This window comes from Anarhichas minor, unplaced genomic scaffold (assembly GCF_050575085.1).
Source record: "Anarhichas minor isolate MPS153535 unplaced genomic scaffold, ASM5057508v1 ptg000073l, whole genome shotgun sequence".
Classification (NCBI taxonomy): domain Eukaryota; kingdom Metazoa; phylum Chordata; class Actinopteri; order Perciformes; family Anarhichadidae; genus Anarhichas; species Anarhichas minor.
In genome coordinates, this window is record NW_027466519.1 from 8235414 (window position 1) to 8260867 (window position 25454).

The window sequence follows — 25454 nt, forward strand, 5'->3', positions numbered from 1 at the left end:
CTAACATCATAAATAGCAGAATCAAATCATCAACGAATTAGGAAGTATTTTTGTACTTAACAATGGGATCTTATTGTCTTTCATAACTATAGTATTGAAAGGGTTAAACATAATTTCTTGATTTATTGTATACCAGCACGTTGATGAGTAATAAATAAATCGTCTATCCTAACATGCAAAACTGGATGTTTCTGAAGAACAATAATTACATTTAGAACAATATATACATTCTGCAACAGGTATCAATCAGTTGGCTCACTGTTATTTTTTCACAGCAGAAGAGCTTGGTAGTCGGCTAATATTACATCACCAAAACTACATTTGCCTGATTGTCCCATTAAAAACAACTTACAACCTTAATAAAGTACCTATTAAACTGTGTTACATACTGAGAAACACGGAGCCTAACGTTTCTGTGACACAGTTTGTTTTGGACAAAATGTTCCAACTTTTCATAGCACTAAACACTTCCAATGTGATATCTGTACAAATGTTGACAACAAAATGAGCCCAGTCGAAAAGCAGAATGGAGGCCCACTGGCAGGTGAAGTTTTAGTTTCAAGTTTTCCTTTTTCCTTTGGCTGGTGGAGATCGGTCAGGTAAAATTGGTGGATTCCGTCTTGCAATCACATTTCCCTCCTTACTGATTCATGTCATACAGGACATGTGTCTTGTGTCTTCACCTGTTCATGGCCTGGGATTACGGTGTGGTGGGTTGGGTTCTCAAGAGGCAAAGTAGGAGCTCTGCATGGAGTACAAGCGGTCGATGGGGTTCCCCGCCCGGGCCTGCGAGGAGCCTGCGTCTGGAGTGGCCATGAAGCAGTCTTTTAGACTTGTCAGAGAGGTGTCACTGTCCATGTCATGGAAGATGATGTCGGTGCCTGTGAAGAAAGAAGCAGAGAAGAAACAGTGAAGTCAAACACAACGGCTGTGAGTGGGCAGTAGCTTTAAGAAGTCCACTTAAACACAGATATCTCTACTTAAAGCTGCATTCATTAATTTTATTGGCCACTGGGGGGACAGAAGAGCTGTACGCAGCAAGCTGACAGACCTGACACATTGTATTACTGCCATATAAAAGGCTCCCCGCTGCATCTTTGTGGCAATGTATTTGACGACAGTGAGACTCAACCACACAGTAAATTCCATAAAAGCACAAACAATGAGTGTTGGGGTTGGAGATAGCTCTCTGTCGGGCTGCTTCCATGCTACTTCTTTAAGCAAGCTATTGCTTTTATATAAAACGATCATCAAGTACGGCCACACGAAAGTTATAGACACATTCCAAGTTGAATAGTCTTTTATTAATAAATAATAATGTTCACAATAGAATGGGCCTTCCTGGGTTGGCTGCCTGCACTCACGAGGCAGTTGCTATGGAGCGAACACTTGCAGTTAGCATATATATATACTGTATATACAGGGATGGGTCAAATGCAGAGAATAATTTCCCCACTGTGGGACTACTAAAGGAATGTTTCTTCTTTCTTCTTTCTTTCTTGTATATTCTGGGCAACATCGTGGAACCTCCTCTTTATGTGGCGCTGCATGTCGATTAACAGGTGTTTTTTTTTTCTGGAGACGGGCGGTGCTCAATCAACGCCTCCATAGAGCCTTACATGTTTCCATTTTGTAGCGGGCTTTAGCGGCTAACTTGTGACATGTTCTGCGATCCTCCCCTGACCCTGTCGCTAAGCAACACATTAGTCTACTTTTTGATTTTTTTCAGACGCGGAATGACACTGAAAGTGCAAAGGAATTAGACATCATAGCTGTTGTGGGTATTATATCACTGATATGAATCAATCAGATTGCTTGATTTGAGCTACCTGCTTCATAAGATCAGTTCATTCATTAAAAAATTTGAAAAAAATAATTAAAATGTCACCATTGGAACATGAAAGCACATCTTTAGAGTTGTGTTCCAGACGTACAAAATCCTAATTTGATAATCCTCGAAAGCAAATCACTAAAAGTCAAGCCGTGAAACATGATGGTACTTAACAGTTTGTTATGTGGTTCAAACCAGATGGTACGGTTTTTTTAAATGATCAGCTATCATTTTTGATTTATAAACCCAAAACCAGTGCAGATTAAATGCCAAGGTCCACAAAAAACAGGATTCTATACTTCCCATAATGCAACTTGATAATATCTTGAATCGACAGGTTTCACATTGGGTATTGCAGAGATGTGAAATAAGAATACAGTGCTATAATCCTCTACTGTAGTTGAGGGCTGCAGCCTATCCCAGCATGCATTGGGGGGCAGGTAGAGAAACACTTTGGATAGGTCTCCAGTTGGAGACCATTATGGACAAAAGTCTCCACATCATATTAACATCAAAGGAAACAAGGAGATTACAGAGAACATGTAAAAAAAAAGGACCACGGGTCCAGCCATTATAGAGTGTGGTGCTCACCGTAGGGGTTCATATGGTCACCCGGCATCTGTGGTGGCGTGAGGCCCTGCTGGAAGGGGTCAGTGTGGTAGCTGCCGTGCTCCATGGTCACCAGCTGCTGCTGCTGGTTTGGAGGTAGATGCCCTGAGTAGGAGCTGAGCAGGCCCTCCATACAACCTGATATCACCTCTGTAACAGTCAGTGGCAACAAGTGTGAGCAGGGTTACAACTCTCAGATGTAGTGGTCACATAGCACATGCGCACATTGTCTTCCTATACCTGTGAGGGCATCTCACGTCCAACTCACGGTTTTGAGCAGTAAAGTTACAGTGATTTGATTAGTATTGATGATTACATTACAGTTACTGATCCCACTTTCACATTTGGGGGTTGGCTTGTTTGCTGTCTTACTGAAAGAAAGATGGAGGGTTGTTATCAGTTTGGTCTCTCTGCGTTATGTGGACAGACTAGTCTGGGACATAATAGCTCCTCCATGAGACGAGAAACACAACCCCCAGTTATTCCACAGTTGTCGTATTCTCTTGTCCTTATTCACGTACGTGTTGCTGGATTTCCAATGGGTGCGCCTACAGCATTCACTGAGGCTAAGATAGCTGCTGTGTGTTCAGTAAAACCCTCACAATTGTAGTCTGCCTGCTTGTTAAACCTGAAACAGCTCCCATTTACACTTGCCATTTCAAGTGTCTCATATCTGGATTGAGATCACTATCTTGGTTTTCCCAGGCTATACACAATTCCAGGGAAACACCTGTGTAGGTACCAGATGTGCTCGGCCGAAGAAGCAAGCTTGGTGTCTCCCTACAATACACGTCCTTAGAAGTGTACAATTTTCAACGTTTACCGGTGCTTTCTATGTAATGATACTTTTAACAACGTCTAAGATGTTTCGGGGAGAACCCGTGCGGAGCTCAGCTGCTCCAACAGAAGTGACAAACTTTAAATTGCTAGCTAAGCTAGCTAACATTAGTGGGCTAAGACATGGTCTAGGGGCTGCGGTAGTCCAACAGAATAAATTAATTCAATCAACTAATTGTGTTATTGTGAAATATAACGTTAGTTGCTCTAACTAGGGCAACCTAATGACCACAAGTAAACAAACAGAACACGTACAAGTCTCTGCAAACCGGGTTAACTTGTGACTATCAACCGGATGTATTGTGGTTGCTCATAGTGACGGCAGCTGTTGAAAAACAGAACATGTCGGTGTCCTCATAAAAGCCTTACATTTTACTTATATCTTGAATATATATGAATACATGTTTATTATCTACGCCAACCATTTAAGTAAGTTACTACAAGCAGCCACGGATGCATTGTAGCAATTCCATATATTCCGTAAGCAGTAAAAAAGACATGCTTCTCTTGCTCTGGAGCATTGAGCACCAAACATCCCTACAGTTGTGAACACAGACACTACATCCATGTTTTCTCTACAGAATATGAATGCTGCACAACAAATGGCTTTCTTATAAGAGCGTATACTGTAAACGCATTGTCTAAACTGACTGGCTGTTTGATCTTGAAGATATCTCACCAGTCATCCGAGAGGCTTCATCTCATCCTAACATCAATGTCAAACAACCCCCCGTTTGCTAGTTTGCTTAGCTCATTTGGTTAACAACAGCAGTTTCCACTATAATAAACCCTGCTGCTATGCCAATATTGACACGCTGGAAGTCCCTGAACAGATAGAGGCAGTGCTTGCCAAAGCACTGAGACACTTATCTAAACTGTCTGCTCATATACGCGGTGAGACCACAGTGGCAATAAGCCCTTAGCTATGAGGAGCTATGCTGCAGCGAGAATCATGGCTGTGGCCCACACTTTACAGCTCCACTGTCTGGAAAAGCTCATATTTACCAGCAGAGATGTCACTCTGGCTTCAGAGTATGGGACTCATTCTAAAGCCTGCAAAACTGGAAGTGTTTGCTAAGTGACTCCACTCTGTTTATTGCTCCGCTAATAAATGCAATATTTCAAGCTGTTTCTCCAAATAATTCATGAATTACCTAGCTCTCAGTAATCACTGTCATTACAATTATAATGGACAGATTAAATCATGCAGATGGACATCAATGGTGCTTTTTCTGAGAAAGCAGTTAAACAGTACAGTATATAAACACACAGATAATTCCTCACCTTGGCCGAGCCTTTGGCTGTTGTGTTGCTCCTGCTGTTGCTGTTGTCTGCGGGCTAACTTCTTCATCTGTAAATACATGAACAGTAAAAAAGCTTGGTATGTGGCCGACAGGCATTTATTTAGGAGACATTGACACGGAGCTCTCTTGTTAACCTTCACTGAATTATGTATTTAAAATATCAAGTGACCTACAAAAGTTTGAGGTGTGTAACAAATAATATGTACAGTATAAACAAAAACAAATAAAGAGGTGTGATGTGGGAGTCCGTCAGGTGGTCAAACCACACCTGAGACCACTTAAAAAACAACATGTTTTCCGACCTTTGAATGCTTTGAATATTAGGGTGTTTAGGATTAGCAGGCAGTGATGAATATTTATTTATATATATATATATATATATATATATATATATATATATATATATATATATATATATATATATATATATATATATATATATATATTTGAAACCACAAGAAACATAACATGACAACTTTACATCTCAATGACTGTAATCTAAAGAAGACAATTGTAAATTGAGGCTTCGAAGGAATGGACCGATGGGCCGGTATTCATTTTACTATTACAAGAAATATATAGTTATGGAAAATCGAATAAATAAAGAGACAAAACATCTTCATCAATAGTGTTGCAGGGAGGAAGTACAGTTGTAGGCCAACTTGGAAGCATATCACTGTTTCGCTCAACAAAAGAGCCAACTGGATTCTTCCATTGGGTTATGGATTATTGCAGAAAATGAGCTCTGTGGCAAACAAACGTGAATTTAAAAATTCAAGGGTGTGATATTACACGTTTTTTATGACATAGAACAAAACATTAAATCTCCTCAGCTTGTTTCAGCCACAAACCTTATTCCAGGCATCTAACCAAAAAACAATCAAAAACATTGACTTTGAGACGAGGAAACTCATTTCTGGGCTTTAGGGCTCATTCCAGCAGCGCGCTATAGGACAAAAGGACAAGTCAATCAGCCTATAAATGTACATATAGTTCAAGTAAGGGGACATACCTAAGTACCATGTGGACACTAATTATTATGTAGTGGAAGTTCTGATTGATCATTGCTGTGACGATCGGATGGAAAATTTATCATAATATAGAAATGGATCAAATCAGGACGTATACTAAATTGTCTTATTGAGACACTTGACCAGTTTTCACACATCATTTTAGAAATATGTCATTTGTTATGTAAAGATATTTTCTAAATGTTCAGTAACAGTTTATGATGAAGTCACGGCTATCACTGTGTCACTGACTGTTTGCAAAAATAAGGCTGTATCTAACTCTTTCCTCATAAAAGACCAAGTGGGGTTAAAATACAGAGAAAGATAATACAATATAGTACATTGAATTATTGTTAGCAAATTGTGTGAGTCCATCTCTCAACACTTGACTTCACTACCCTGTTGCTAAGCCCATTGGTTCACACTGAAGATGTAAATCTTTAAAACATACTCACAAACATACAGTTTAAATATTTTCTCAGTACTTTCTTGCAGTTGCAGTTGGTCACTGCAGTTTTTATAAAACGTCACTCAAACAGGGGACTTTTTTCAATGGCGGATCAATCCACATTTGGTGCTCTAGTGAGTGTTTGTGGCAGCAGGACGGTGTGTGTTGGACTGAGTCAAAATAAACTACAGTGTGTGTGTTCATGGTAATGAAGCAACATGTCACCCAGTGCAACAGTGTGGCCCACTGATGTGTTTTAAACAACAATGGTGCTCTACTAACCTGACGCGCCAGATGGTTGTTGTTGTTGTTACACAGAACCATCTGAGAAGCCAGTCATTGGAAACAGTATGGAAAAGGGCAGGCACTTAAAAAAAATACTTGGCAGGTGATTGGATCAACCATCTGTCAATCAAACTCTTGCCAAAGCCAGTCGAGAAGAGAGCGAAAAGCCATCAGTGCTGTTCTTTGGTCTTCTTTCAATGAAGAAATACTCTTGTAAACTTTATTAGAATCGTCATATACATACAGGTACATTGCATTTAACCCATCCTAAGCATTAGGAGTAGTGAGCTGGGATTACATACAAAGACAATGCAAAGATGCAAATAGACACAAATTTACACCAGAATGACGCGTCGCAAATGCCCGAAATTCACGTCATTCGCATAATCGCTGGAATCGCTTGAAACAGAAATGGTGGAGAAAAAAAGCAGTCTGTGGGTACTGATGGGCACTCATAGATCTGTGTTAACTCATATTTGTACAGAGACCGGACGGAACTATGTGTATACATGTCTGTGTATGAATAGACTATCTATGGCATAAAGAGTAACGTTGTATCTATGCCTGGATGACGTTATTTTGAGTGTTGATGGAGCAGGTACAGTGGTAGCGTAGCCAAGCACTAATAGATCCAATCTCCATTCAGAAAACAAGCATTTTCAAAGTTATTTGCGAGTCACCTTGCGGCTGGACCTAACAAAGCATGAAGTCAGACTTTTTATAAATGGTTATAAAATCTGTTCATGTGGGGTCATACAGCTGCAGCAAACCAGCCGACATGTGGCTTGCTAGATACAGTTAGTGTCTACAGCCGTCCCAGTTCCAGTACAACGGATGCCAATGAAGCATCTACACTAACCTTTTTAGGAGCCGCCATTGTTGTTTTGAAAAAACAGTTGCCTTTTCGTGTTGTCACACACACCGAAACCAAGCCAGTAGCTTCTCACAGGACACTGCTTAGTCCAGACACAAATGCATTAATTGAAGCCTGACGTGATTGATTTTTGTTTGATGTCGTGGCATTGCATGAATCCAGCTGCCATGCAAGGTAAGAGCTCTGTGGCACAGAGTAATAAGATATATCGGGCTGAGATAAACACACAACACTTGTTAGGAGACACATTCACTGTTGCTTTGGCGCTGCACATGGAATTTAATGATAGTAAGGAAAGAAAAAGTATTTTGTATACTGTCAAGCAGCTTTGTCTGTGAGCAGAACAGGGGCTATGTGTATTTTCAGCTGACAGAAGATGGAGAAGGCTGTATAAAGGAGCCAAGTGGTGGCATAGGTAGTGGAGATTTATGTCTGTGTACTGAGCATTTTTTCCCTGCTGAAAACAGATTCCACTGCATCTGATTGATTGATGTATATTTTTGTCAGAAGAGGAGAAGTGGTAGAACAGTGACTATTACAACATAACCAATCTGTATCCAGCATTTCACATTTTGTAGACTATGTGACTTGCTTATAGACTGAAAACTGACTTCAGTAGAAGGCCTATTGGATATTCGGACTTTGACAAGCTTATTCTCCCAAATGCCACCAAGCCAAGCAAATAGTAGATTATAAATTCTCGATCCCCTGGAGCTTAACTGATGTAGAACTGGTTTAGACAATTAAGCACTTTTGGCAAAAAAGGACAGTAAGACCTCATTTTCACACGCGATCCAGATCTGGATAATGACATCAATTCTGCCAGCATTGTGATCGTATCTTGTTACACTTGGTGGACTTGACAACAAACAGTGCTTTTAAGGTCAAGGGAAGCGATGTGGGGGACTCTTGAGGGACCACCAAGATGTGTTGAATCATGTGACAGACAGAGACAAACACAGGACTTTCACCCAGGAGACTGTATGTGTCCTGTGTGAAACCTAGCCGGCTTATACTCATTTTACCTGAGCTCCATACTTAACTAACGCCAGATACTTAACAAATTTAAATAAGAAACATACTTTTTTTAACCCAAACCACCATATTTTTTTGATAAACCTAACCAAGTTAACCTTAAAACTAAGTTAACCTATACGTTGAAAGTTTATTTGGAAAAGACACTATGAGTGGAGACTGTTCCTGACACATCCCAAAATTAGCATATAAGTCACTAACCAAGCAGTCGTATTCAGTGATTTGAAAGATAGAATATTTTGGGTTTACTGACCTTTGCTCTCTGGTTCTGAAACCAGACCTGGACCACCCGTACAGTGAGTCCTGTCTCTGCAGCCAGGGTCTCCCTCACCTGCAAGTCACAGCACAGCAACACTCATCAGCAACTTTTACACAATAACATCATATGTGTGCATCATAATGTTATTGCATATTTCCCAAATATCAGACCGGAATTATTTTCATAAATTTTTTTCTTTCTGCCAAAAAAAGAACATCAAATATAACATTATTTTAAACACCTTTCGGCAGGGTTTGGAGGACACATCAAAGGAGGCCTTGAACTCTCTCCTCTGCACGGTGTTGAGGATGGTGCGTGGTCGTTTGGGCCGGCGAGGGTCTTTGCTGTCATTGCTGCCCTTCCCTGCGGCAGGGCACTTCTTTGACTTCACATCCAGATCCTCATCCTCACTTTTATCTGTCACCGGACAGAAATAAACACAATTCTTCGACTTAATTTTACTGCAGATTTGACTTCAGTGCAGTTTTGTGTCTTCTCTGTAATGATGCTAATGAGGACCGATCGTCGATATCAAAATGACTACATTAAGTCCTTCATTGGATGCGTTTTCAAAGCCACTGTGTTCGTATAGCCTACGATGGTATCCCCAGTGTTACCTGAGTCCGAGTTGTCTGGACTGACTGTGCTGAGCAGGTCCCTCTCCCTCTCAAAGTCACTCTTGCAAAGCAGCTGACCTTCTTTCAGAACAAACTCGTCTCCTCTGCACAGCTGGCGATCACAGACGCAGCAACAGAAGCAGCTGAGATGGTAAACACTCTCCAGAGCTCGCATTACGAACTCTGTGGGTGCTATCTTCTCAAGACAGCCGCTACATTTGGTGGCAAACAACCTGAGGACACACAGGAGAGAGAAGAGTTTTAACAATGAATACTGTATGGGGGGGTGTTCAATAACCACATTATATAATTTGCACTGGACTTGAGGCCCACTGTCACTAATCGCATCATTTATATACTAGGGTGCAGGGGAGGAAGTAGCTAGTTACATTTACTGTCCAAACTAAATTCACATGAAAAAGTCCTGATGACCTGTGTGAGATTGGGGGTGGGGTCGTAGTTATAGTTGGCATTATTGCACCTTGACATAATTAAAAAAAAGATTACATATACCTTAGTTAATGACTCATTTAATGGAAGAGAGAGGCTGAGTGGACTGGTTATAGTGGGGCTGAGAGACTGAGTGGACAAGTGATAGTGGGACAGAGAGGCTGAGAGGACTGGTTATAGTTGGATAGAGGGGCTGAGAGGACTGGTTATAGTTGGATAGAGAGGCTGAGTGGACTGGTTATAGTGGGACAGAGAGACTGAGTGGATAAGTTATAGTGGGACAGAGGGGCTGAGAGGACTGGTTATAGTTGGATAGAGGGGCTGAGAGGACTGGTTATAGTGGGACAGAGAGGCTAAGAGGACTGGTTATAGTGGGACAGAGAGGCTAAGAGGACTGGTTATAGTGGGACAGAGAGGCTGAGAGGACTGGTTATAGTTGGATAGAGAGGCTGAGTGGACTGGTTATAGTTGGATAGAGGGGCTGAGAGGACTGGTTATAGTAGAACAGAGAGGCTGAGAGGACTGGTTATAGTTGGATAGAGAGGCTGAGTGGACTGGTTATAGTTGGATAGAGAGGCTGAGTGGACTGGTTATAGTTGGATAGAGGGGCTAAGAGGACTGGTTATAGTTGGACAGAGGGGCTGAGAGGACTGGTTATAGTTGGATAGAGAGGCTGAGTGGACTGGTTATAGTTGGATAGAGGGGCTAAGAGGACTGGTTATAGTGGGACAGAGAGGCTGAGAGGACTGGTTATAGTTGGATAGAGAGGCTGAGTGGACTGGTTATAGTTGGATAGAGGGGCTAAGAGGACTGGTTATAGTTGGACAGAGGGGCTGAGAGGACTGGTTATACTGGGATAGAGGGGTTGAGAGGACTGGTTATAGTGGGACAGAGAGGCTAAGAGGACTGGTTATAGTGGGACAGAGAGGCTGAGAGGACTGGTTATAGTTGGATAGAGAGGCTGAGTGGACTGGTTATAGTTGGATAGAGGGGCTAAGAGGACTGGTTATAGTTGGACAGAGGGGCTGAGAGGACTGGTTATACTGGGATAGAGGGGTTGAGAGGACTGGTTATAGTTGGACAGAGAGGCTGAGAGGACTGGTTATAGTTGGATAGAGGGGCTGAGAGGACTGGTTATACTGGGATAGAGGGGTTGAGAGGACTGGTTATAGTTGGACAGAGAGGCTGAGAGGACTGGTTATAGTTGGATAGAGGGGCTGAGAGGACTGGTTATAGTGGAACAGACAGGCTGAGTGGACTGGTTATAGTTGGATAGAGGGGCTGAGAGGACTGGTTATAATGGGACAGAGGGGCTGAGAGGACTGGTTATAGTGGAACAGACAGGCTGAGTGGACTGGTTATAGTTGGATAGAGGGGCTGAGAGGACTGGTTATAATGGGACAGAGGGGCTGAGAGGACTAGTTATAGTTGGATAGAGAGGCTGAGAGGACTGGTTATAGTTGGATAGAGGGGCTGAGAGGACTGGTTATAGTTGGATAGAGGGGCTGAGAGGACTGGTTATAGTGGGACAGAGAGGCTGAGAGGACTGGTTTATTATGTATGCATAGAATGAACGAAGTCTGAAAAGGGTTGCTAACTTTCTCTGGTTTCATTGGTGTGAGGACACAGGTGCTTCCCTTTACTTTTTCTTCCCCAGAGTCCTGATCAGTCACAGTGGCATGAAGTTACTAATCAAGTTGCTAACTTCATCTGACTTCACTTCCATGATTAGTAGTGTAATATCATCTTTCACCACACAGTTAAACCAACATTTATCACACATTGTAATCTGTTGTTTTACTCAGTTTATTTGAGAAACTCATTGAAAACCGTGACTCTTGGTTAAGAATTTCCAGGTACGCTTGTCCTGAGATAAGAACTGAGCGGGAAAAAACACAACAAGTGAGAAAAATGAATTGGCAGAAAAATCTGAAGCCAGCTGTTTCAAGCACGTGCACTAACATGCACGTGTCCCACTACCTCAAGGCTGCCGCTCTGCACTGAGCTCATGCGCTCATTGCGGAAGTGTAGTCTCACCCTCTGGTTACCACTAAAGTTAACACTGTTGGCTAAGTAACGTTGCTGTTGTTTTCACTGTTAGCTCTGTTAGCACTTTAGCTGTGAGACGACAGCTCAGCAGTTGCCATGTTGAGAGCTCTGTGGGGGCAACAGATATGCTCTGAGCTACTATGCTGGAACAGAGCCAAGTCACCGAGCTGGCTAGCAAGCAAAGAATTAATTTATTATGATCAAGAAATGATTTGGCGCTCATGGTTGTCTACCTTAGACATTATTTCTGAAATAATGCCCCATGGGGGACTCCGGAAGGAGAGGTCCTTATCCTCTCTATAGACACATTGTTCATCCTGACAGGTCAGAGAGAAAGTGAGAAACTTTCCAGAGAGAGCGGGAAGAGAGAGTGGAGAAGCCAAGGAGAGAGAAAAGATAGCCAGGGAACAAAAGACGAATAAGAAAGGGGGGGGGGGGGGGGCTTTTTGGAAGAGTTAACGATGAGGGGTGTGTGTGTGTGTGCGTGTGTGTGTGTGTTGAGGTGGAGGGACACTCTATGAAGGGAAGAGATCCTTTCTTTTCCGTACCTCCTTGCCCTGGATTGGATGTTGGTAAATTGTTCTGACTGTAACAAACTGACTAAAAGCCAGATCTGTATGAATAAATATGTAGTTGACCAAAGGAACATTTATGGCACTAGGCAAAGCATCAGGTTACAAAACATTTCAGATTCATCTTCTTCTTAAAAATTAATTTATTCCCTCAAGGTCAATGGCAATGTGGCCAGTAGTCATATTTTCCCTAGACCGAGCTGACAGACCAACTAACCAACCAACCAACCACTTTCTTCTAAAGATTAAGTTTTTAAGTAATTAGCGTATGTAAATTATATAAAGACTAAATGTTCACTAATGGATCTTTAAACTGTTAACTGTTATTGCAAATATAAAATATTTGTAATGAATGTATATTGTACAAAACACTCACTGTCAACAGTATTTAATTTATTTTGCTACAATATGGCAACTAAAGCCTCACAAAGGTTTGTATGGTTTTGTTTAGACTGGGTTGGGATGCTGGCTTCTGTTATTTGAAAGTATCATTCATGTGTATATTATTAGATTGTTTTTTAGGGTATTCCTATTTTGTCCTTATCAAGTTTGTTTTACAGTGGCAGACATAGCTGTACTTAAAGCTTCACCAATTAACAGTTTTATATTAACAATATATCAAATCACAGAGGTTTAGTGAGAGCTGTTCCTCATTGCGTCGAACCCACAGAGAGTTATCTAATAACTGCAGTTCCCCTCAGCTCTATGAAGCTTTAGAGTGACTCACTTTGAGACAGATATTTCTCTTATGAGTTGGTGGAGACAAAAAACAGCGCTAAAAGAGAGTGAATATTAGTCACATTCATCAGTTGGAAACAAACACCACTCAAACGATTAATATATTGATTATTCTAAAGATTATTTTTTAAACTCCCAGTTAATATAACAATTCATTTAACAAAAAATAAATATCAAAACCTTATCTGATCAGTATTTCACATTATTCAAATGAATATATTTTAGTAGTTGATGACGTTGATTATGTCGGTGAATTGCCCCAGCCCCACTCTTTGTCTTTTGGATGTGTAATAGGCACACATTTAAACATCCATATTTACATGTGTTTAGCATGTCTTTAACAGATAGCAATAGCTATCTGTTAAAGTTTAAAAATTAAAGACCATCAAATGTCTTATCAATAAATCTAAATGTATTTTGGCAGTGGCTGCTATTAAAAAAGGAAAACACTTTAATTGATCAAATCTGATGCTCTTTACTTTAGGTAAGTTTGGAAATAATAATAGTGTGGTTCACTGGTGTAAGTGGTGGTTGTGTGATCTGGGAACAGGTTTAAAGGAGGACAGGGTAGAGGGATGGGAGGAGGTAGCTTAAAGGCAGGTACAGAGGGGCTCAGTGTTTGGACAGCTGCACTCCTCCTCCTCCTCTCTGAGTGGGACTCCCCTCCTCTATTCAGCAGCTCTTTCTCCCTGCTGTCCAACACCCTCCTTTACATTTAAACTACAGGCACATATTTCAGCAGTGGTGGGCCGCCAGGGCTAGCAAAGCCTTCTCTGCTGGCCTAAACAGAATCACAAAATTATAGCTATTTTATAATTTAATAATTTTTTTAAAATGTCACTACCATATGTACCTGCCCTAACAGACTCAACATACATTTGAAATTATGTATCCATAAAATGAAGTGTTGTTCTTTAAAAAAGTTCTCTACACTGACAAAAAAGTATCAAATTTAAATGAGCCGTTTTAATTTAAATAACAAAACTGCTGAAGGGAAGTGAACTACTAAATGTGAGCTTCAGTAGAGATTTGTCACTATTTTCAAACCAGTTCAACAGTTTTTATGGGTTCATGTTCTTCTTTTAAACACACATTTAAGTTGTGCAATCATTAGCTGTAATCACTCCAACACTGTGGTTGGTAAGATAAGCAAAAGGGAACCCTTCGCAGGCAATGTGTTGGTCAGCTGCATGGTTTTCATAATGATGCAAATAGCTCTGGTACAGAATAACTCAACAACACATGGCTGACACATGGGAATACAGAACACTCAAATGCTTTATGATCTGGAAAAGAAAATAACCGTACAATGTCAATCTGTTATGTATTATATCTAGTTTTAATTAAATTTTCAAAAAACAAGACTTTCACCCAGGAGGCCGCTGTTCGTGTCTCGTGTGAAAACAAAAGTAAATGTTGACTTTACGGTTGTTACAAGACGTTACGTAACAAAGTCTGCTCAGGACTTTTGTTATTTATCTACGATTGTTACGTTACGTTGCTATGCTACTTCGCTGATCTTCTTGCTAACCATAACCAGGTAGTTTTGTTGCATATACCTAACCCATTGTTTCACAACGTTAAACAGACAAGGCTGTTATGAAATGTATTAATGAAATATATTTTTTGATATATTTTTTGCTGACTGGCTTTAAATTCTCACAGGCTGTTGTCATCATTATACTCCATAATATGACAGTGTTGAAATGAATGTCAGAGTTGATGGTTTTGCTCTTCCTAGCCTTACCAGTAAAAATACACTCCTTCTGTATTGTGCTTAGAGCTCTGCTGGGAGCTTTGTTTTCAGCCAAAGTTGAAGTATTTGGAAGATAAGCATACTAACTGCTGAAAACGGTTACTCTGGGAGAGTATGCATGGCGGGCTGATTTTCATGAAATATACAGAGCACTGTATGCTCCCAAGAGGGTGAACCTTTTGATTTGAACAATCCCATGACCTTTGACCCTTGACAAACATATTATTAATAATGACAGTAACATTAGCATTCTGCTGTTGGTTCTGTGCAACACATGTGGGGCCTACGGAACCTTGCAGCTTGAAGGAGCAGCTAGCGAGGCTTTAAACTTAAACAAACAGCTTCCACCGAGGCTCTAGACTTTTAGTTGTGTCTATTCCAAAGCCCTGTTTGGTGCAGCTTTCAATGTGAGCGAACGTTTGTTCCAACAGGGGATTCATGAAAAGTCCTCAGCGGTTGATTTCCATGAGGACCTGGACCACCACTGCTCGGGACCGCCTCTTTGGAGGAGCCTCCTTGACCCCCTGGCCCTGTGCCCTATGCTTCCACACTGCTCCAGCGGCTTAACAAGCATAAAGAGGTACGGGATTAAAGAGGATAAGAGGAGTGGAGAAAGGATGAAGCAGAAAAAAAACAGACTGTGTGTGTTCCTTCACTGTTCTCTTGTTTGCTCTCTCTCCTCAGGGACCTGGGTGACCTAAAGGAGGAGGCTGGGTGGCGGCTTCGGGTGGCAGCTTGTTGGAGGTTTAATTAGTAGGCGTAATCAAAAGATGATTGTGAAGGAGGCAGGGGGAAATAAAAGCCGGATTCAGAGAGTGGGGATGTGCTGTTTGCTCAGTCAAAGCTCAAGAAGTCAGAGTAAGGCCTCGGGATTCTCTGGGGACTCACTTCAACATGTTTGTTAGCAGGGAAATGATCTCAGCAATCAATCAGATGCACTCATTTATTCACCTTCTGGAGGTTTACTTTGCACTGAGGGAGTGTATCAGAGGTGGTGGTGTTGGAAAAAGAAGGAAGTGAAGGTGAGTTATGTTATTAGAAAATAAAACAAGTTTAACCTTGCACGTACATCCACATGGTCAAAACTATATGGACACCCAAACAAAATATGCCAAATCCTCACATTCCTGCAATATGTGATAGTTGAAGATGTGATTATGACACCATGGGCTTCCACCATGTTGCAATCTGGCTGCAGAGATTTTCTCCCATTCAACCACAGGAGCAATAGCGAGGTCCAACACTGATGATGGCTGAGTCCAGTTCACCCTAAAGGTTCTGGACAGGGTTCAGTCAAGTTCTTCCACAGCCGACTGTGAAAAGCATTTCTTTATAGACCTGGCTTCGTCAATGGGAGAATTGTCATATTGAAACAGGAAAGGGACAAACACAAATTGTTGCCACAAAGCTGGAAGAACACGGTTGTCTGGAATATCATATATATCTTATTGGAGCAATAAGATTTCAGTTACAGTTTTTCTCAGTTGTTTAAACGCAAACACTGGTACTTGAGACCGCAACCTGTTGACGCAACGTCAGCGTCTCTCACTTTAAGCCCCGAAAGATCACCATGGCACAGGAGAGGCTGTCGGGGCGGGCCATCCCGAATTAAAGAAAATAAACACACTTGGAGTCCGGACTCAAAGTTGGTGGTGTAGGATTTTGCTCATCTACACGCCAAGAGACTTGAGTATGTATACTCGCCTGCAAGCCTGAAAGAAAACAGATGATTCTATTGCTAAGAGGAAAGCAAATTCATAATTGATGTAATCTGTCTTGCTCTGTTTGGGAAACAAAAATGATTGGGCTTGTTCTTTCTATCTTCGCAGTACAGTTGAGAATAAATCTCAGTCGAGTCTCAATGTGATTGGTTTTTGCCTTTATCTGAAAAATCGACCTTGCTGCAAAAGAAATTGACACGAGTACCAGTTAGAAAAAATATATTGACGTGCAAATGAATCGCACCTAAAAACCACCCCAAATTTGTAAAGGCCATAATGAAGTAAAATTACATGTCAATTCTGATGGATTATCAGGCTGCCTTCACCCCTGGTACCTTGGTTTAAAGGTTGGGATGAGCTTAATAATAACCTAGAATTGATTTATGACATTTCATTAACAAACAAATCAATAACCAGAGTTTGCAACACACATTCGACAACCCTGTGAGGCAAACCTTTAATACACAAGCCCAAAGACATGACGTCAAACTCAGAATCCAACTGCTCATTCGAGACCGATACTCTCTAATATACAGGCGACTTAAGACACAAATAGAGAGAAAGGAGACTTTATACATCAGAGCTCAGGGACAGTGGGAAAATTGCATTGTGGGAAAAAGCAGGTTGCCATGACAGCTGTTGGCAGGTTATGTGATATTAAATCTTGGCTGTGATAGAGTGGTGGTGGACACCGTGTGAGACGGGTGGATCCTCACAATCTTATACATCAAGGCCTAAGGGAATTGATGTTTCCATGCTTGTTATATACGTGTATGTTTGTGCATACTTATGTACAGTACATTTCCGAGGACGTTTTGTATCCTGCATTAAGACTGCAGTGCAAGACTAAGCAGAGTGCCCAATGCACTGTGCACGTTATCACATTCAACTGTAGTATCAATCAGGTACACGGTCCATGTTTAAACAGCAGCTGGAGGTGATTGTCTATTCCAACGATACAGCAGAGCTGTGTTGTAAAGAGAACGGAGAGAGAGAGAGGAGGGGGAGCTGAAGTTGCGATTGCCTTCTCTTGGCAGCGAAGCACAAAATGTGATGCCAAGTACCACACAGAGAGAGTCAAAGAGAGGGGAGGAGGGTGAGTCTATAGCCAAGAGGTCCTTACGAGATCCTCCGGTCCAATTGGTGACAGTGAAACAAAAGAAAAATGCAAATTGGATGACCCTGACATACAGTTGTAAAATCCCAACAGTGGACAGTTGTGAATCAGGTGGTTTATAGATTTAAATGCAACCCGGTTTCACTCCCAACTCATCAAATACCGACGCTTGGTCGGTGCCCTTAAGCGTCTGATACCAATGTTTGCCGGTTATCAGGCTTGCAGCTGACTCTAATATAAACCCATTCATGTTAGTGTAAGACGCTCAGAGCAACTGATGTAGTATAAAAAGCGGGAAGGTCTGCATAGGGCGGGAGATAAGGGAGATAAGGGAGGGGGAATGGCTCAAACAAAAACCCAGGAGACCGCTGTTCGTGTCCTGTGTGAAACCAAGTGAACGTTGACTTATTTACTGCAGTTTCGTTACATTGGCTACTTAACACCAGTTACGTAACACGGTATTGTTAATATTATTATAATTATTTGAACCAAAACCACAATCTTTTCCTATACCTAACCAAGTACTTTTTTTGCAGAAGTAAACCTACATTGGAATTTTATTTTAAAAAGACACTATGTAAATGAGCAGAAACGGACACGCCGTCCCTGACACGTCCAAAACTGCCACTACAGGGGAACCCTGAGCGTCATAGTTTGACGCTTCGGGCCAGTGACCAAGCGTCGGTATTTGACGAGATGGCAGTGAGAATGTGTTGTGAAATGGGTCACCCAGCTTCCAGTGCAACACTAGGGCAAAGCTATTCCATCTTATCCGATAAGGGTAGGATGGAATATGTGACTGAATAACTGACTGTCCCTCAGAGAGCAAAACGAACAGAGCAGCAGGACAGAGATTGAGGCAGATACACAGAGACATACTCTCTGAGTGTAGTTCTCATGACAACGGGCCGAACAATAACAATAGTGGCACCACCCAAAACACAATTCTGTAACTTACTGACAGCAAGTGTGTGCGTGGGTCTGTACTGATGGGAACCCAGCATACTGTCTAGACGTTTCACCACAAAATGAAGAAAAAGCCCTTGAAGCAAACCACATGAGAGAAGAGAAGACAAGAAAGGAGAGGATAAGGAAAGGGAGGAGAGGAGAAGGAAAGGGAGGAGAGGAGAGGAAAAGGGAAGAGAATGAAAGGGAGCAGAGGAGAGGAAAAGGGAAGGGAAGAGAATGAAAGGGAGGAGAGGAGAGGAAAAGGGAAGGGAAGAGAATGAAAGGGAGGAGAGGAGAGGAAAAGGGAAGAGAATGAAAGGGAGGAGAGGAGAGGAAAAGGGAAGGGAAGAGAATGAAAGGGATGAGAGGAGAGTGAAAGGGAAGGGAAGAGAATGAAAGGGAGGAGAGGAGAGGAAAAGGGAAGGGAAGAGAATGAAAGGGAGGAGAGGAGAGGGAAAGGGAAGGGAAGAGAATGAAAGGGAGGGAGGAGAGGAGAAGGGAGGTCAGGAGAGGAGAGGAGAGGAGAGGAGAGGAGAGAATCCTGCTTTAACATGCAGCTGCATTAGTTTTGTTCATCTCTATGTGGTTGATTTCTTACCTCTCTCTCTCTCTGTGTTTTGTTTTTCTATCCTGGTGGGGTCCATCACCTGACATATCACGCTTGCCAAGGGGACCAATTTGTAACGTGGGGACCGAGTCCTTATAAAAGGTCACAGGCACAAGCATTGTCATTAATAGAAAACAGCCTGCTGAAATTCCTGGTGCAGAGTTAATTTTCACTACTCTGTGTGTGCCCCGGTGGTCATAGATGGTTTATTTCGAACCGTTGTAACAAATTAGAATTGTCTTTTAATCCCCTTTATCATCACCATTGAAACCTTGTCTGTCGATTTGACTTCCACATTGTTTTGCTAATTTATTCAACTTAGTTTGATTTTTCTGAGAAAAAATGCAATTCATGTAGTACGGACAAATGCGCCGACGACAAATTGAATGCAATCCAGAACGAATATTGCCTCAAGACAATCTGAGATTACGACATTGGAGAGTGCTGTAAAACACAACTCAAAGGCCATTGCTCACCAAGAGGCAGAGCGGCAGATGCTGCAATGTCCGTGTCATCAGCCTGAAGGAGGGGACTGACGGGATCTAATGCTGTGCAATATCTCACACGGTTACTACCCAAATGATTTACAGCTCTCAAAGTCGATAAACCAGAGGTCACGCAAGAATCATGCATGAATTTGAAAGTATGTCTGGCAGCAGTCCTGGCCTGGGTGGGGGGGGGGGCTTAGAACCAAAGAGGTTAGCTTAGATGCTGCAATAGCATCAGTTATTCAGTATATAACAGTTTCGCTCTTCTCCTGACTGGCTTCTGTAAGAGTTTGATTGACAGATGGTTCATCCAATCCCTTGACAAGTATCTTTTGAAAATGCCTGCCCTTTTCCAAACAGTTTTCAATGACAGCTTCCCAGAAGGTTCTGTGTAACAAGCCATCCGGCAGGTCAGGTTAACAACTGTAAGTTTTGGGTGAATTTTCAGTACTAGCTCTTTTAGACTAAAATCAGTGAGGTGGATTGTATCTTGAAAGTTTGCTTTAGTTTCAGGAGGCCATAACTGGCATACTCAACTATAATGTCACTCCTCCTCAGTTAAATAGGTCATATGCAGTCAAATGGAGTTGTTGATAAGACAAATGATCGGGAGATCGTTGAGGCTCCATCAGCCTGTCCCTCCCGTCACTTAACAATATGCCACGGCAACATGAATCCAGCACCTTCCGTCAATGGACCAGGACAAATCATAAATGGAGTGCCCTCCTCAGCAGTAAACACAGAAACTCATGCCTGATATCAGACAGAATTTTCAACACTCTGTTTCCATCTTCAGTCCGACATTGCTTCTACTAGAATTGATTTCCATGGGGGGTGGAGGCTTCGATATTCGCTAACCAACACATCCCAAACAGGCGGATGCCTGTACCTAACATAATTTTAAGTCAACAGGCGATGTGTTGCCATGGCAACATACTTTGTGCTGGTGGAGCGGAGCTACTTAAGAGAAAGTTATTAAAAAAAAACGGAAAATGAGACCAGGCTGAAAACTCACTTTTTTTCTCAGGGCTGACATAAATCTAGATATAGCTGACGAAATGAAGACTAATATGATATGTGTATGTCTTTTGTCATTTGATGTATCTGTCATCTCTGACCACCTGATGCCCAGATAAGGCTTTCAGATCTCCTCAGGACCCGGAGAAGGACAACCAAAATCTAGATTTGCCTGTATCTCCTCAGTTATGAAACATTACATTTCACAAAGGGGATAATAATGGTTGCATGTGGTGTGGGAGGACATACTGTACAATAATAACAATAAGTATTGTCATGGCAATCTGGTGGGTTTCATTTGGGGCCAACGGGCTTTCTGGCCCCTCTGCATCCCTTCCATAAGCATTGCTTTGGGTCATGATGGAGTCATATTTCCAGGCTGATCACGGCTGCTCCTCATTATTGCTTCCTAAAGTGATGAAAGCCTCAGGCTCACTGGCTGGTGGGGCTGGTGCTCCAGCTGGCTGTCACAATTTATTTGTTTCCCGACACGCTGCTGTCCGTCACCACACAGCGCCTTCAATAGCCCTGCCTTCAGGCTGCTAACCCCTCCTCCCCCGTGGCCAACCTCTCACCTGTGGTCCTCACCACTGCTTTGACTCATCCACCTCCACATGCAGTCCACATGAACCCTTACTAATATTTGATTAATAAAACCACTTTAAATATACCTGTAATGCAAAATGAAGCAATTTGTGTTTGTTACTAAGACATAGCGTTGTCAGAGTGTCGTGTGTTTTGTACATGAGCCTGATCTTTCAAGAATTTGTTAATTTCAGGATTCTTTGACCAGTCAATGAAACCTTGAACACAACCGTGTACCAAAATGCTGAAAGCTAAACCTAAAGGGGAAGTGTCATGAGATGGTCATGTGGAATACATCCTATATAAACAGGCTGAAGATATGGGAGAGCTTTGTGAAATTAACATGAAAACATATGCAGTTATTTTTGATCGTTTAAAATGAGCAAACACCTCCACTGATGAAGACTATGAGGTGCAATTAAAAGCTCCAGAAAAAGCTAAGCTACTAAAATGATTATGTCAAACTGGGGACATGGAATTTGGAAGATTCAGGCATTTAACAGACACAAAATGTCTAACACACATATGGATGGATGGATGGATAGATAGATAGATAGATAGATGTATATAGATGTATAGATAGATAGATGTATAGATAGATAGATAGATGTATAGATAGATAGATAGATGTATAGATAGATAGATGGATGGATAGATGGACAGATGGACAGATGGATAGATGGATGGATAGATGGATAGATAGATATCTTTATTTCCGTGTCATGTACATAACATGCCCAACCCTCATGGGTTTATAAGACACCAAAAATACAGCTGCAGTGGAGACGCATTTCATTAAGTTTCATTCAATTACAAAATGACATGTTACTTCACCGCTGGATCTGAAACAAAACGTTCTGCCTTCTCTAACATGCCTGCTACAAAAAAGGTTCATTTTTCATAGTCTTGCAGCCAAAATAAATCAACATTAATGGAAGTCATTTTACTAAAGAGTACATTCCTTATGTCCTCGTAGATAGGACAGTAAAACAAAAAGTGCACCTCATTCTTCATTTCCCTGAGCTCACACAGCAAACAGATTGTGTCCTCTAGAGTGGAAATAAACCTGGCGGTCTCTGAGGCCAATGGTAATGTTCCTGAGCGTAACTGTGCACATAGGGATCTTTGTCTTTTGTTTCAGTTGTACTTCACATAAAGTTCTGCACTATAGTTATTCTTTACGAGACAATGTGTTCTTTTGTAACTTTTGTTTACACCATATATCAACAGACCATTTTTCTCTGTGCACGAGGAACAGTTTGGTCCTAATCTCCTGAATATCACAAAGTAACCCGTTCTGGAAAATAAATGACAAATTATTCATATTAAACATGAGATTTCAAACCCTAAGCCATGCAAAATGCCACAATGAAATATGTTTTTAATTAGTCTCTTATCAGACATCTTCACAAGTCTATTCCGAAGTCGAAGCATTTGAAACTTATGTCTGATGTTTAGAGGTTCTCAACCCATATCCCTACAAATGGACAAAATTGAAGATAGATTAGATAGATTTGTGAACTCCCGAGAAGGATCGAATAGCTCTGTGATGCACAGCGTTACAACTTGTGTGGTCGTGGAAAACATACACCATATATATATATAGTGTTGGACGGCTCAGGCATGGTGTGCTAGTTTTTTCAAAATAAACCTCTATGTTCACAGAAACCGTGTACAGTTTCTGCTTGTTACATGCATCTAATCTTTTTTCAAAATAAACTTCCGACACAGGTTTACTTAGTTTTACTCATCCAATAAAAATACTTGGTCAGGCAAACGACTTGGTTTCACACACATTGAACAGCGGTCCCACAGGTGAAAGTTGTGTGTTTGTTTGACCCATGCAGTGGCTTTACATTGGAGGTAGTTGAAAGCCCTGTGCGTCTCATACAGACGTTAATAAAGGATGCCTCAGTGTGTTGCATCGACCGACCTAGCAGCGGTATTTGACGAGTCGGGAGTGAGTCCAGGTTAGTAACAGACAATACTGAGTCAGTATGCTGACTTTATGACTCTTCATTATTTGTGGTCCTTTTACACTGTTAGCGTAGAGTTATCCCTCGTGACTAAATATATAAAAATACTAAACTACACGGCCGTGTTTCAATATTACACAAGGGTTTTTCATGAGAAATGTACCTGCCAGAGTTTATGTTCATGGGTTACTGTCTTTGGATTTCTTGTACGAGGCCATTTGAAAGGCCTTTATGTCAGAGATGGCTTACAGGGACATGGACGTTATCATCACTGTTGGAATATAACTATTTGTTTGACGACTGTCATTGGCCTTTTGTGTGCAAGAGGATAATAGACACACCCACAGAGGACTGATGTCCCAGCTGCAGACTGAAAGGTGGTGACAAGCCTGTGTCCAATTTAACCAGCACACCCACACTGATTCATCACAGGGCTGTTTGGTTTGAAAATGATCTCTACATTCTAAACACAAAGGGCAGGATTTTGGGTTATTCTCACCTGAGTTTATGCAACCCATTTCAGAAAAAGATATATTATTGGATTATAATTATTGATGCATTAATTGTGAACATCACTTTAATGTTTAATGTATTCTCTTAAATAATGAAGTAGTATTACAGATTAGTTGAGAAGTGATAGGAGTAAATAACTAAACATATCAAATAAATGTAGTTGAGTAAAAAAGACAATATTGGCCCCTGAATGTTATTAGTAGAAGGGGGGGCGACATGTATGAAGGTATATTTGTGTCTTTATTACGCAAACAAAAAAAAATGTTTTAAAAGCAAATTTCTCGCACTGCAATCAAAAATCAAGTTTGTAAGTGAAAATATATAAACTGAGAATAATTTATTTGTTAGTTTTGCTTTTGAAACTAGAATTTTTGGTTAAAAAAATAAAATCTTTGGTTAAAAAAATAAAATCTTTGGTTAAAAACAAAACAATCTTTGGTTAAAAAAAAATATCCTTGGTTGAAAAAAAAGCTTTGGTTTCAAAACGAAAAGCTTTGGTTTTGAAACCAAAAGCTTTGGTTTTGAAACCAAAAGCTGAGTTGGGTGTAGTGGGCGGGGCATATGCTGCTGAATGTACCAGGAGTTTCTATTGGTCGGTTTGACTTGTCTCTCGGTATCTGCATCATCTAAACACAGACACTTTGTTCTCATGTTGTTAGTGTCGTGGAGTCTCTTTTTAAATTGTGTCATACATGTGTAGCTAACCTTAGCTAACATAGATGCCTCAGGTGCGTGTAACGTTAGCCCACAGTGGGGCTAAATGTCAACACAGCAGCCCTCCATGTCGTTCTTAAAAAGAGACTCCACGATACTAACAACATGAGAACAAAGTGAAGTGCTGCTATATTTAAAATAATTTTGACAAAACAGAGCAGTCAACTTACCTCCATGTCACCGTAACCTCCCGTCTGTGTTTAGATGATGCAGATACCGAGAGACAAGTCAAACCGACCAATAGAAACTCCTGGTACATTCAGCAGCGTATGCCCCACCCACTACACCCAACTCAGCTTTTGGTTTCAAAACCAAAGCTTTTTTTTTCAACCAAAGATATTTTTTTTTAACCAAAGATTGTTTTGTTTTTAACCAAAGATTTTATTTTTTTAACCAAAGATTTTATTTTTTTAACCAAAAATTCTAGTTTCATAAGCAAAACTAACAAATAAATTATTCTCAGTTTATATATTTTCACTTACAAACTTGATTTTTGATTGCAGTGCGAGAAATTTGCTTTTAAAACTTTTTTTTTTGTTTGCGTAATAAAGACACAAATATACCTTCACAGACATGGATTCAGGATCTGATTTCTTTCATGTTGGTTTTTATTTGGCAAGTTATTGAACAGTGCAGCTAAACTTATTTTCCTTTTCAAAAAAATAAAGTTTTAGGTAACAAAAACACCACACCAAATTCGATTATCAAATTTAACAATTTAAAATTAGTTTGAAGTTTTTTTTTACATTTTCCAAATATTTCTTACTTTTCCTAATTCACATGAAGCTCTCTTCACATCGGCAGTAATTAGATCCCCCATGGAGCACATATATATCACTTTTAAAGTTGGGTCACCCGTTACTCCCTGTTACTCCCTGTTACTCCCTGTTACTCCCTGTTACTGTCTGCTACTCCCTGTTACTGTCTGTTACTCCCCGTTACTCCCTGTTACTGTCTGTTACTCTCTGTTACTCCCTGTTACTGTCTGTTACTCCCTGTTACTGTCTGTTACTGCCTGTTACTGTGTGTTACTCCCTGTTACTGTCTGTTACTCCCTGTTACTCCCCGTTACTGTCTGTTACTGTCTGTTACTG

The 25454-nt window shown here is 41.0% G+C and overlaps 1 protein-coding gene across 1 annotated transcript in view; it reads right to left on the reverse strand.

Moving 5' to 3' along the window:
* Nucleotides 1–723: 723 nt before the first annotated feature.
* LOC142935386 (LIM/homeobox protein LMX-1.2-like) overlaps nucleotides 724–25454 on the reverse strand; it is a 50871-nt gene continuing 26140 nt past the window's right edge. Inside the window, exons 3-8 of the mRNA XM_076079740.1 lie at nucleotides 9110–9342; nucleotides 8734–8909; nucleotides 8487–8564; nucleotides 4562–4628; nucleotides 2423–2590; nucleotides 724–881 (exon numbers count right to left, since the gene is read on the reverse strand). Coding sequence (XP_075935855.1) covers nucleotides 724–881; nucleotides 2423–2590; nucleotides 4562–4628; nucleotides 8487–8564; nucleotides 8734–8909; nucleotides 9110–9342 — 880 coding nt within the window. The remainder of the gene's footprint in view (nucleotides 882–2422; nucleotides 2591–4561; nucleotides 4629–8486; nucleotides 8565–8733; nucleotides 8910–9109; nucleotides 9343–25454) is intronic.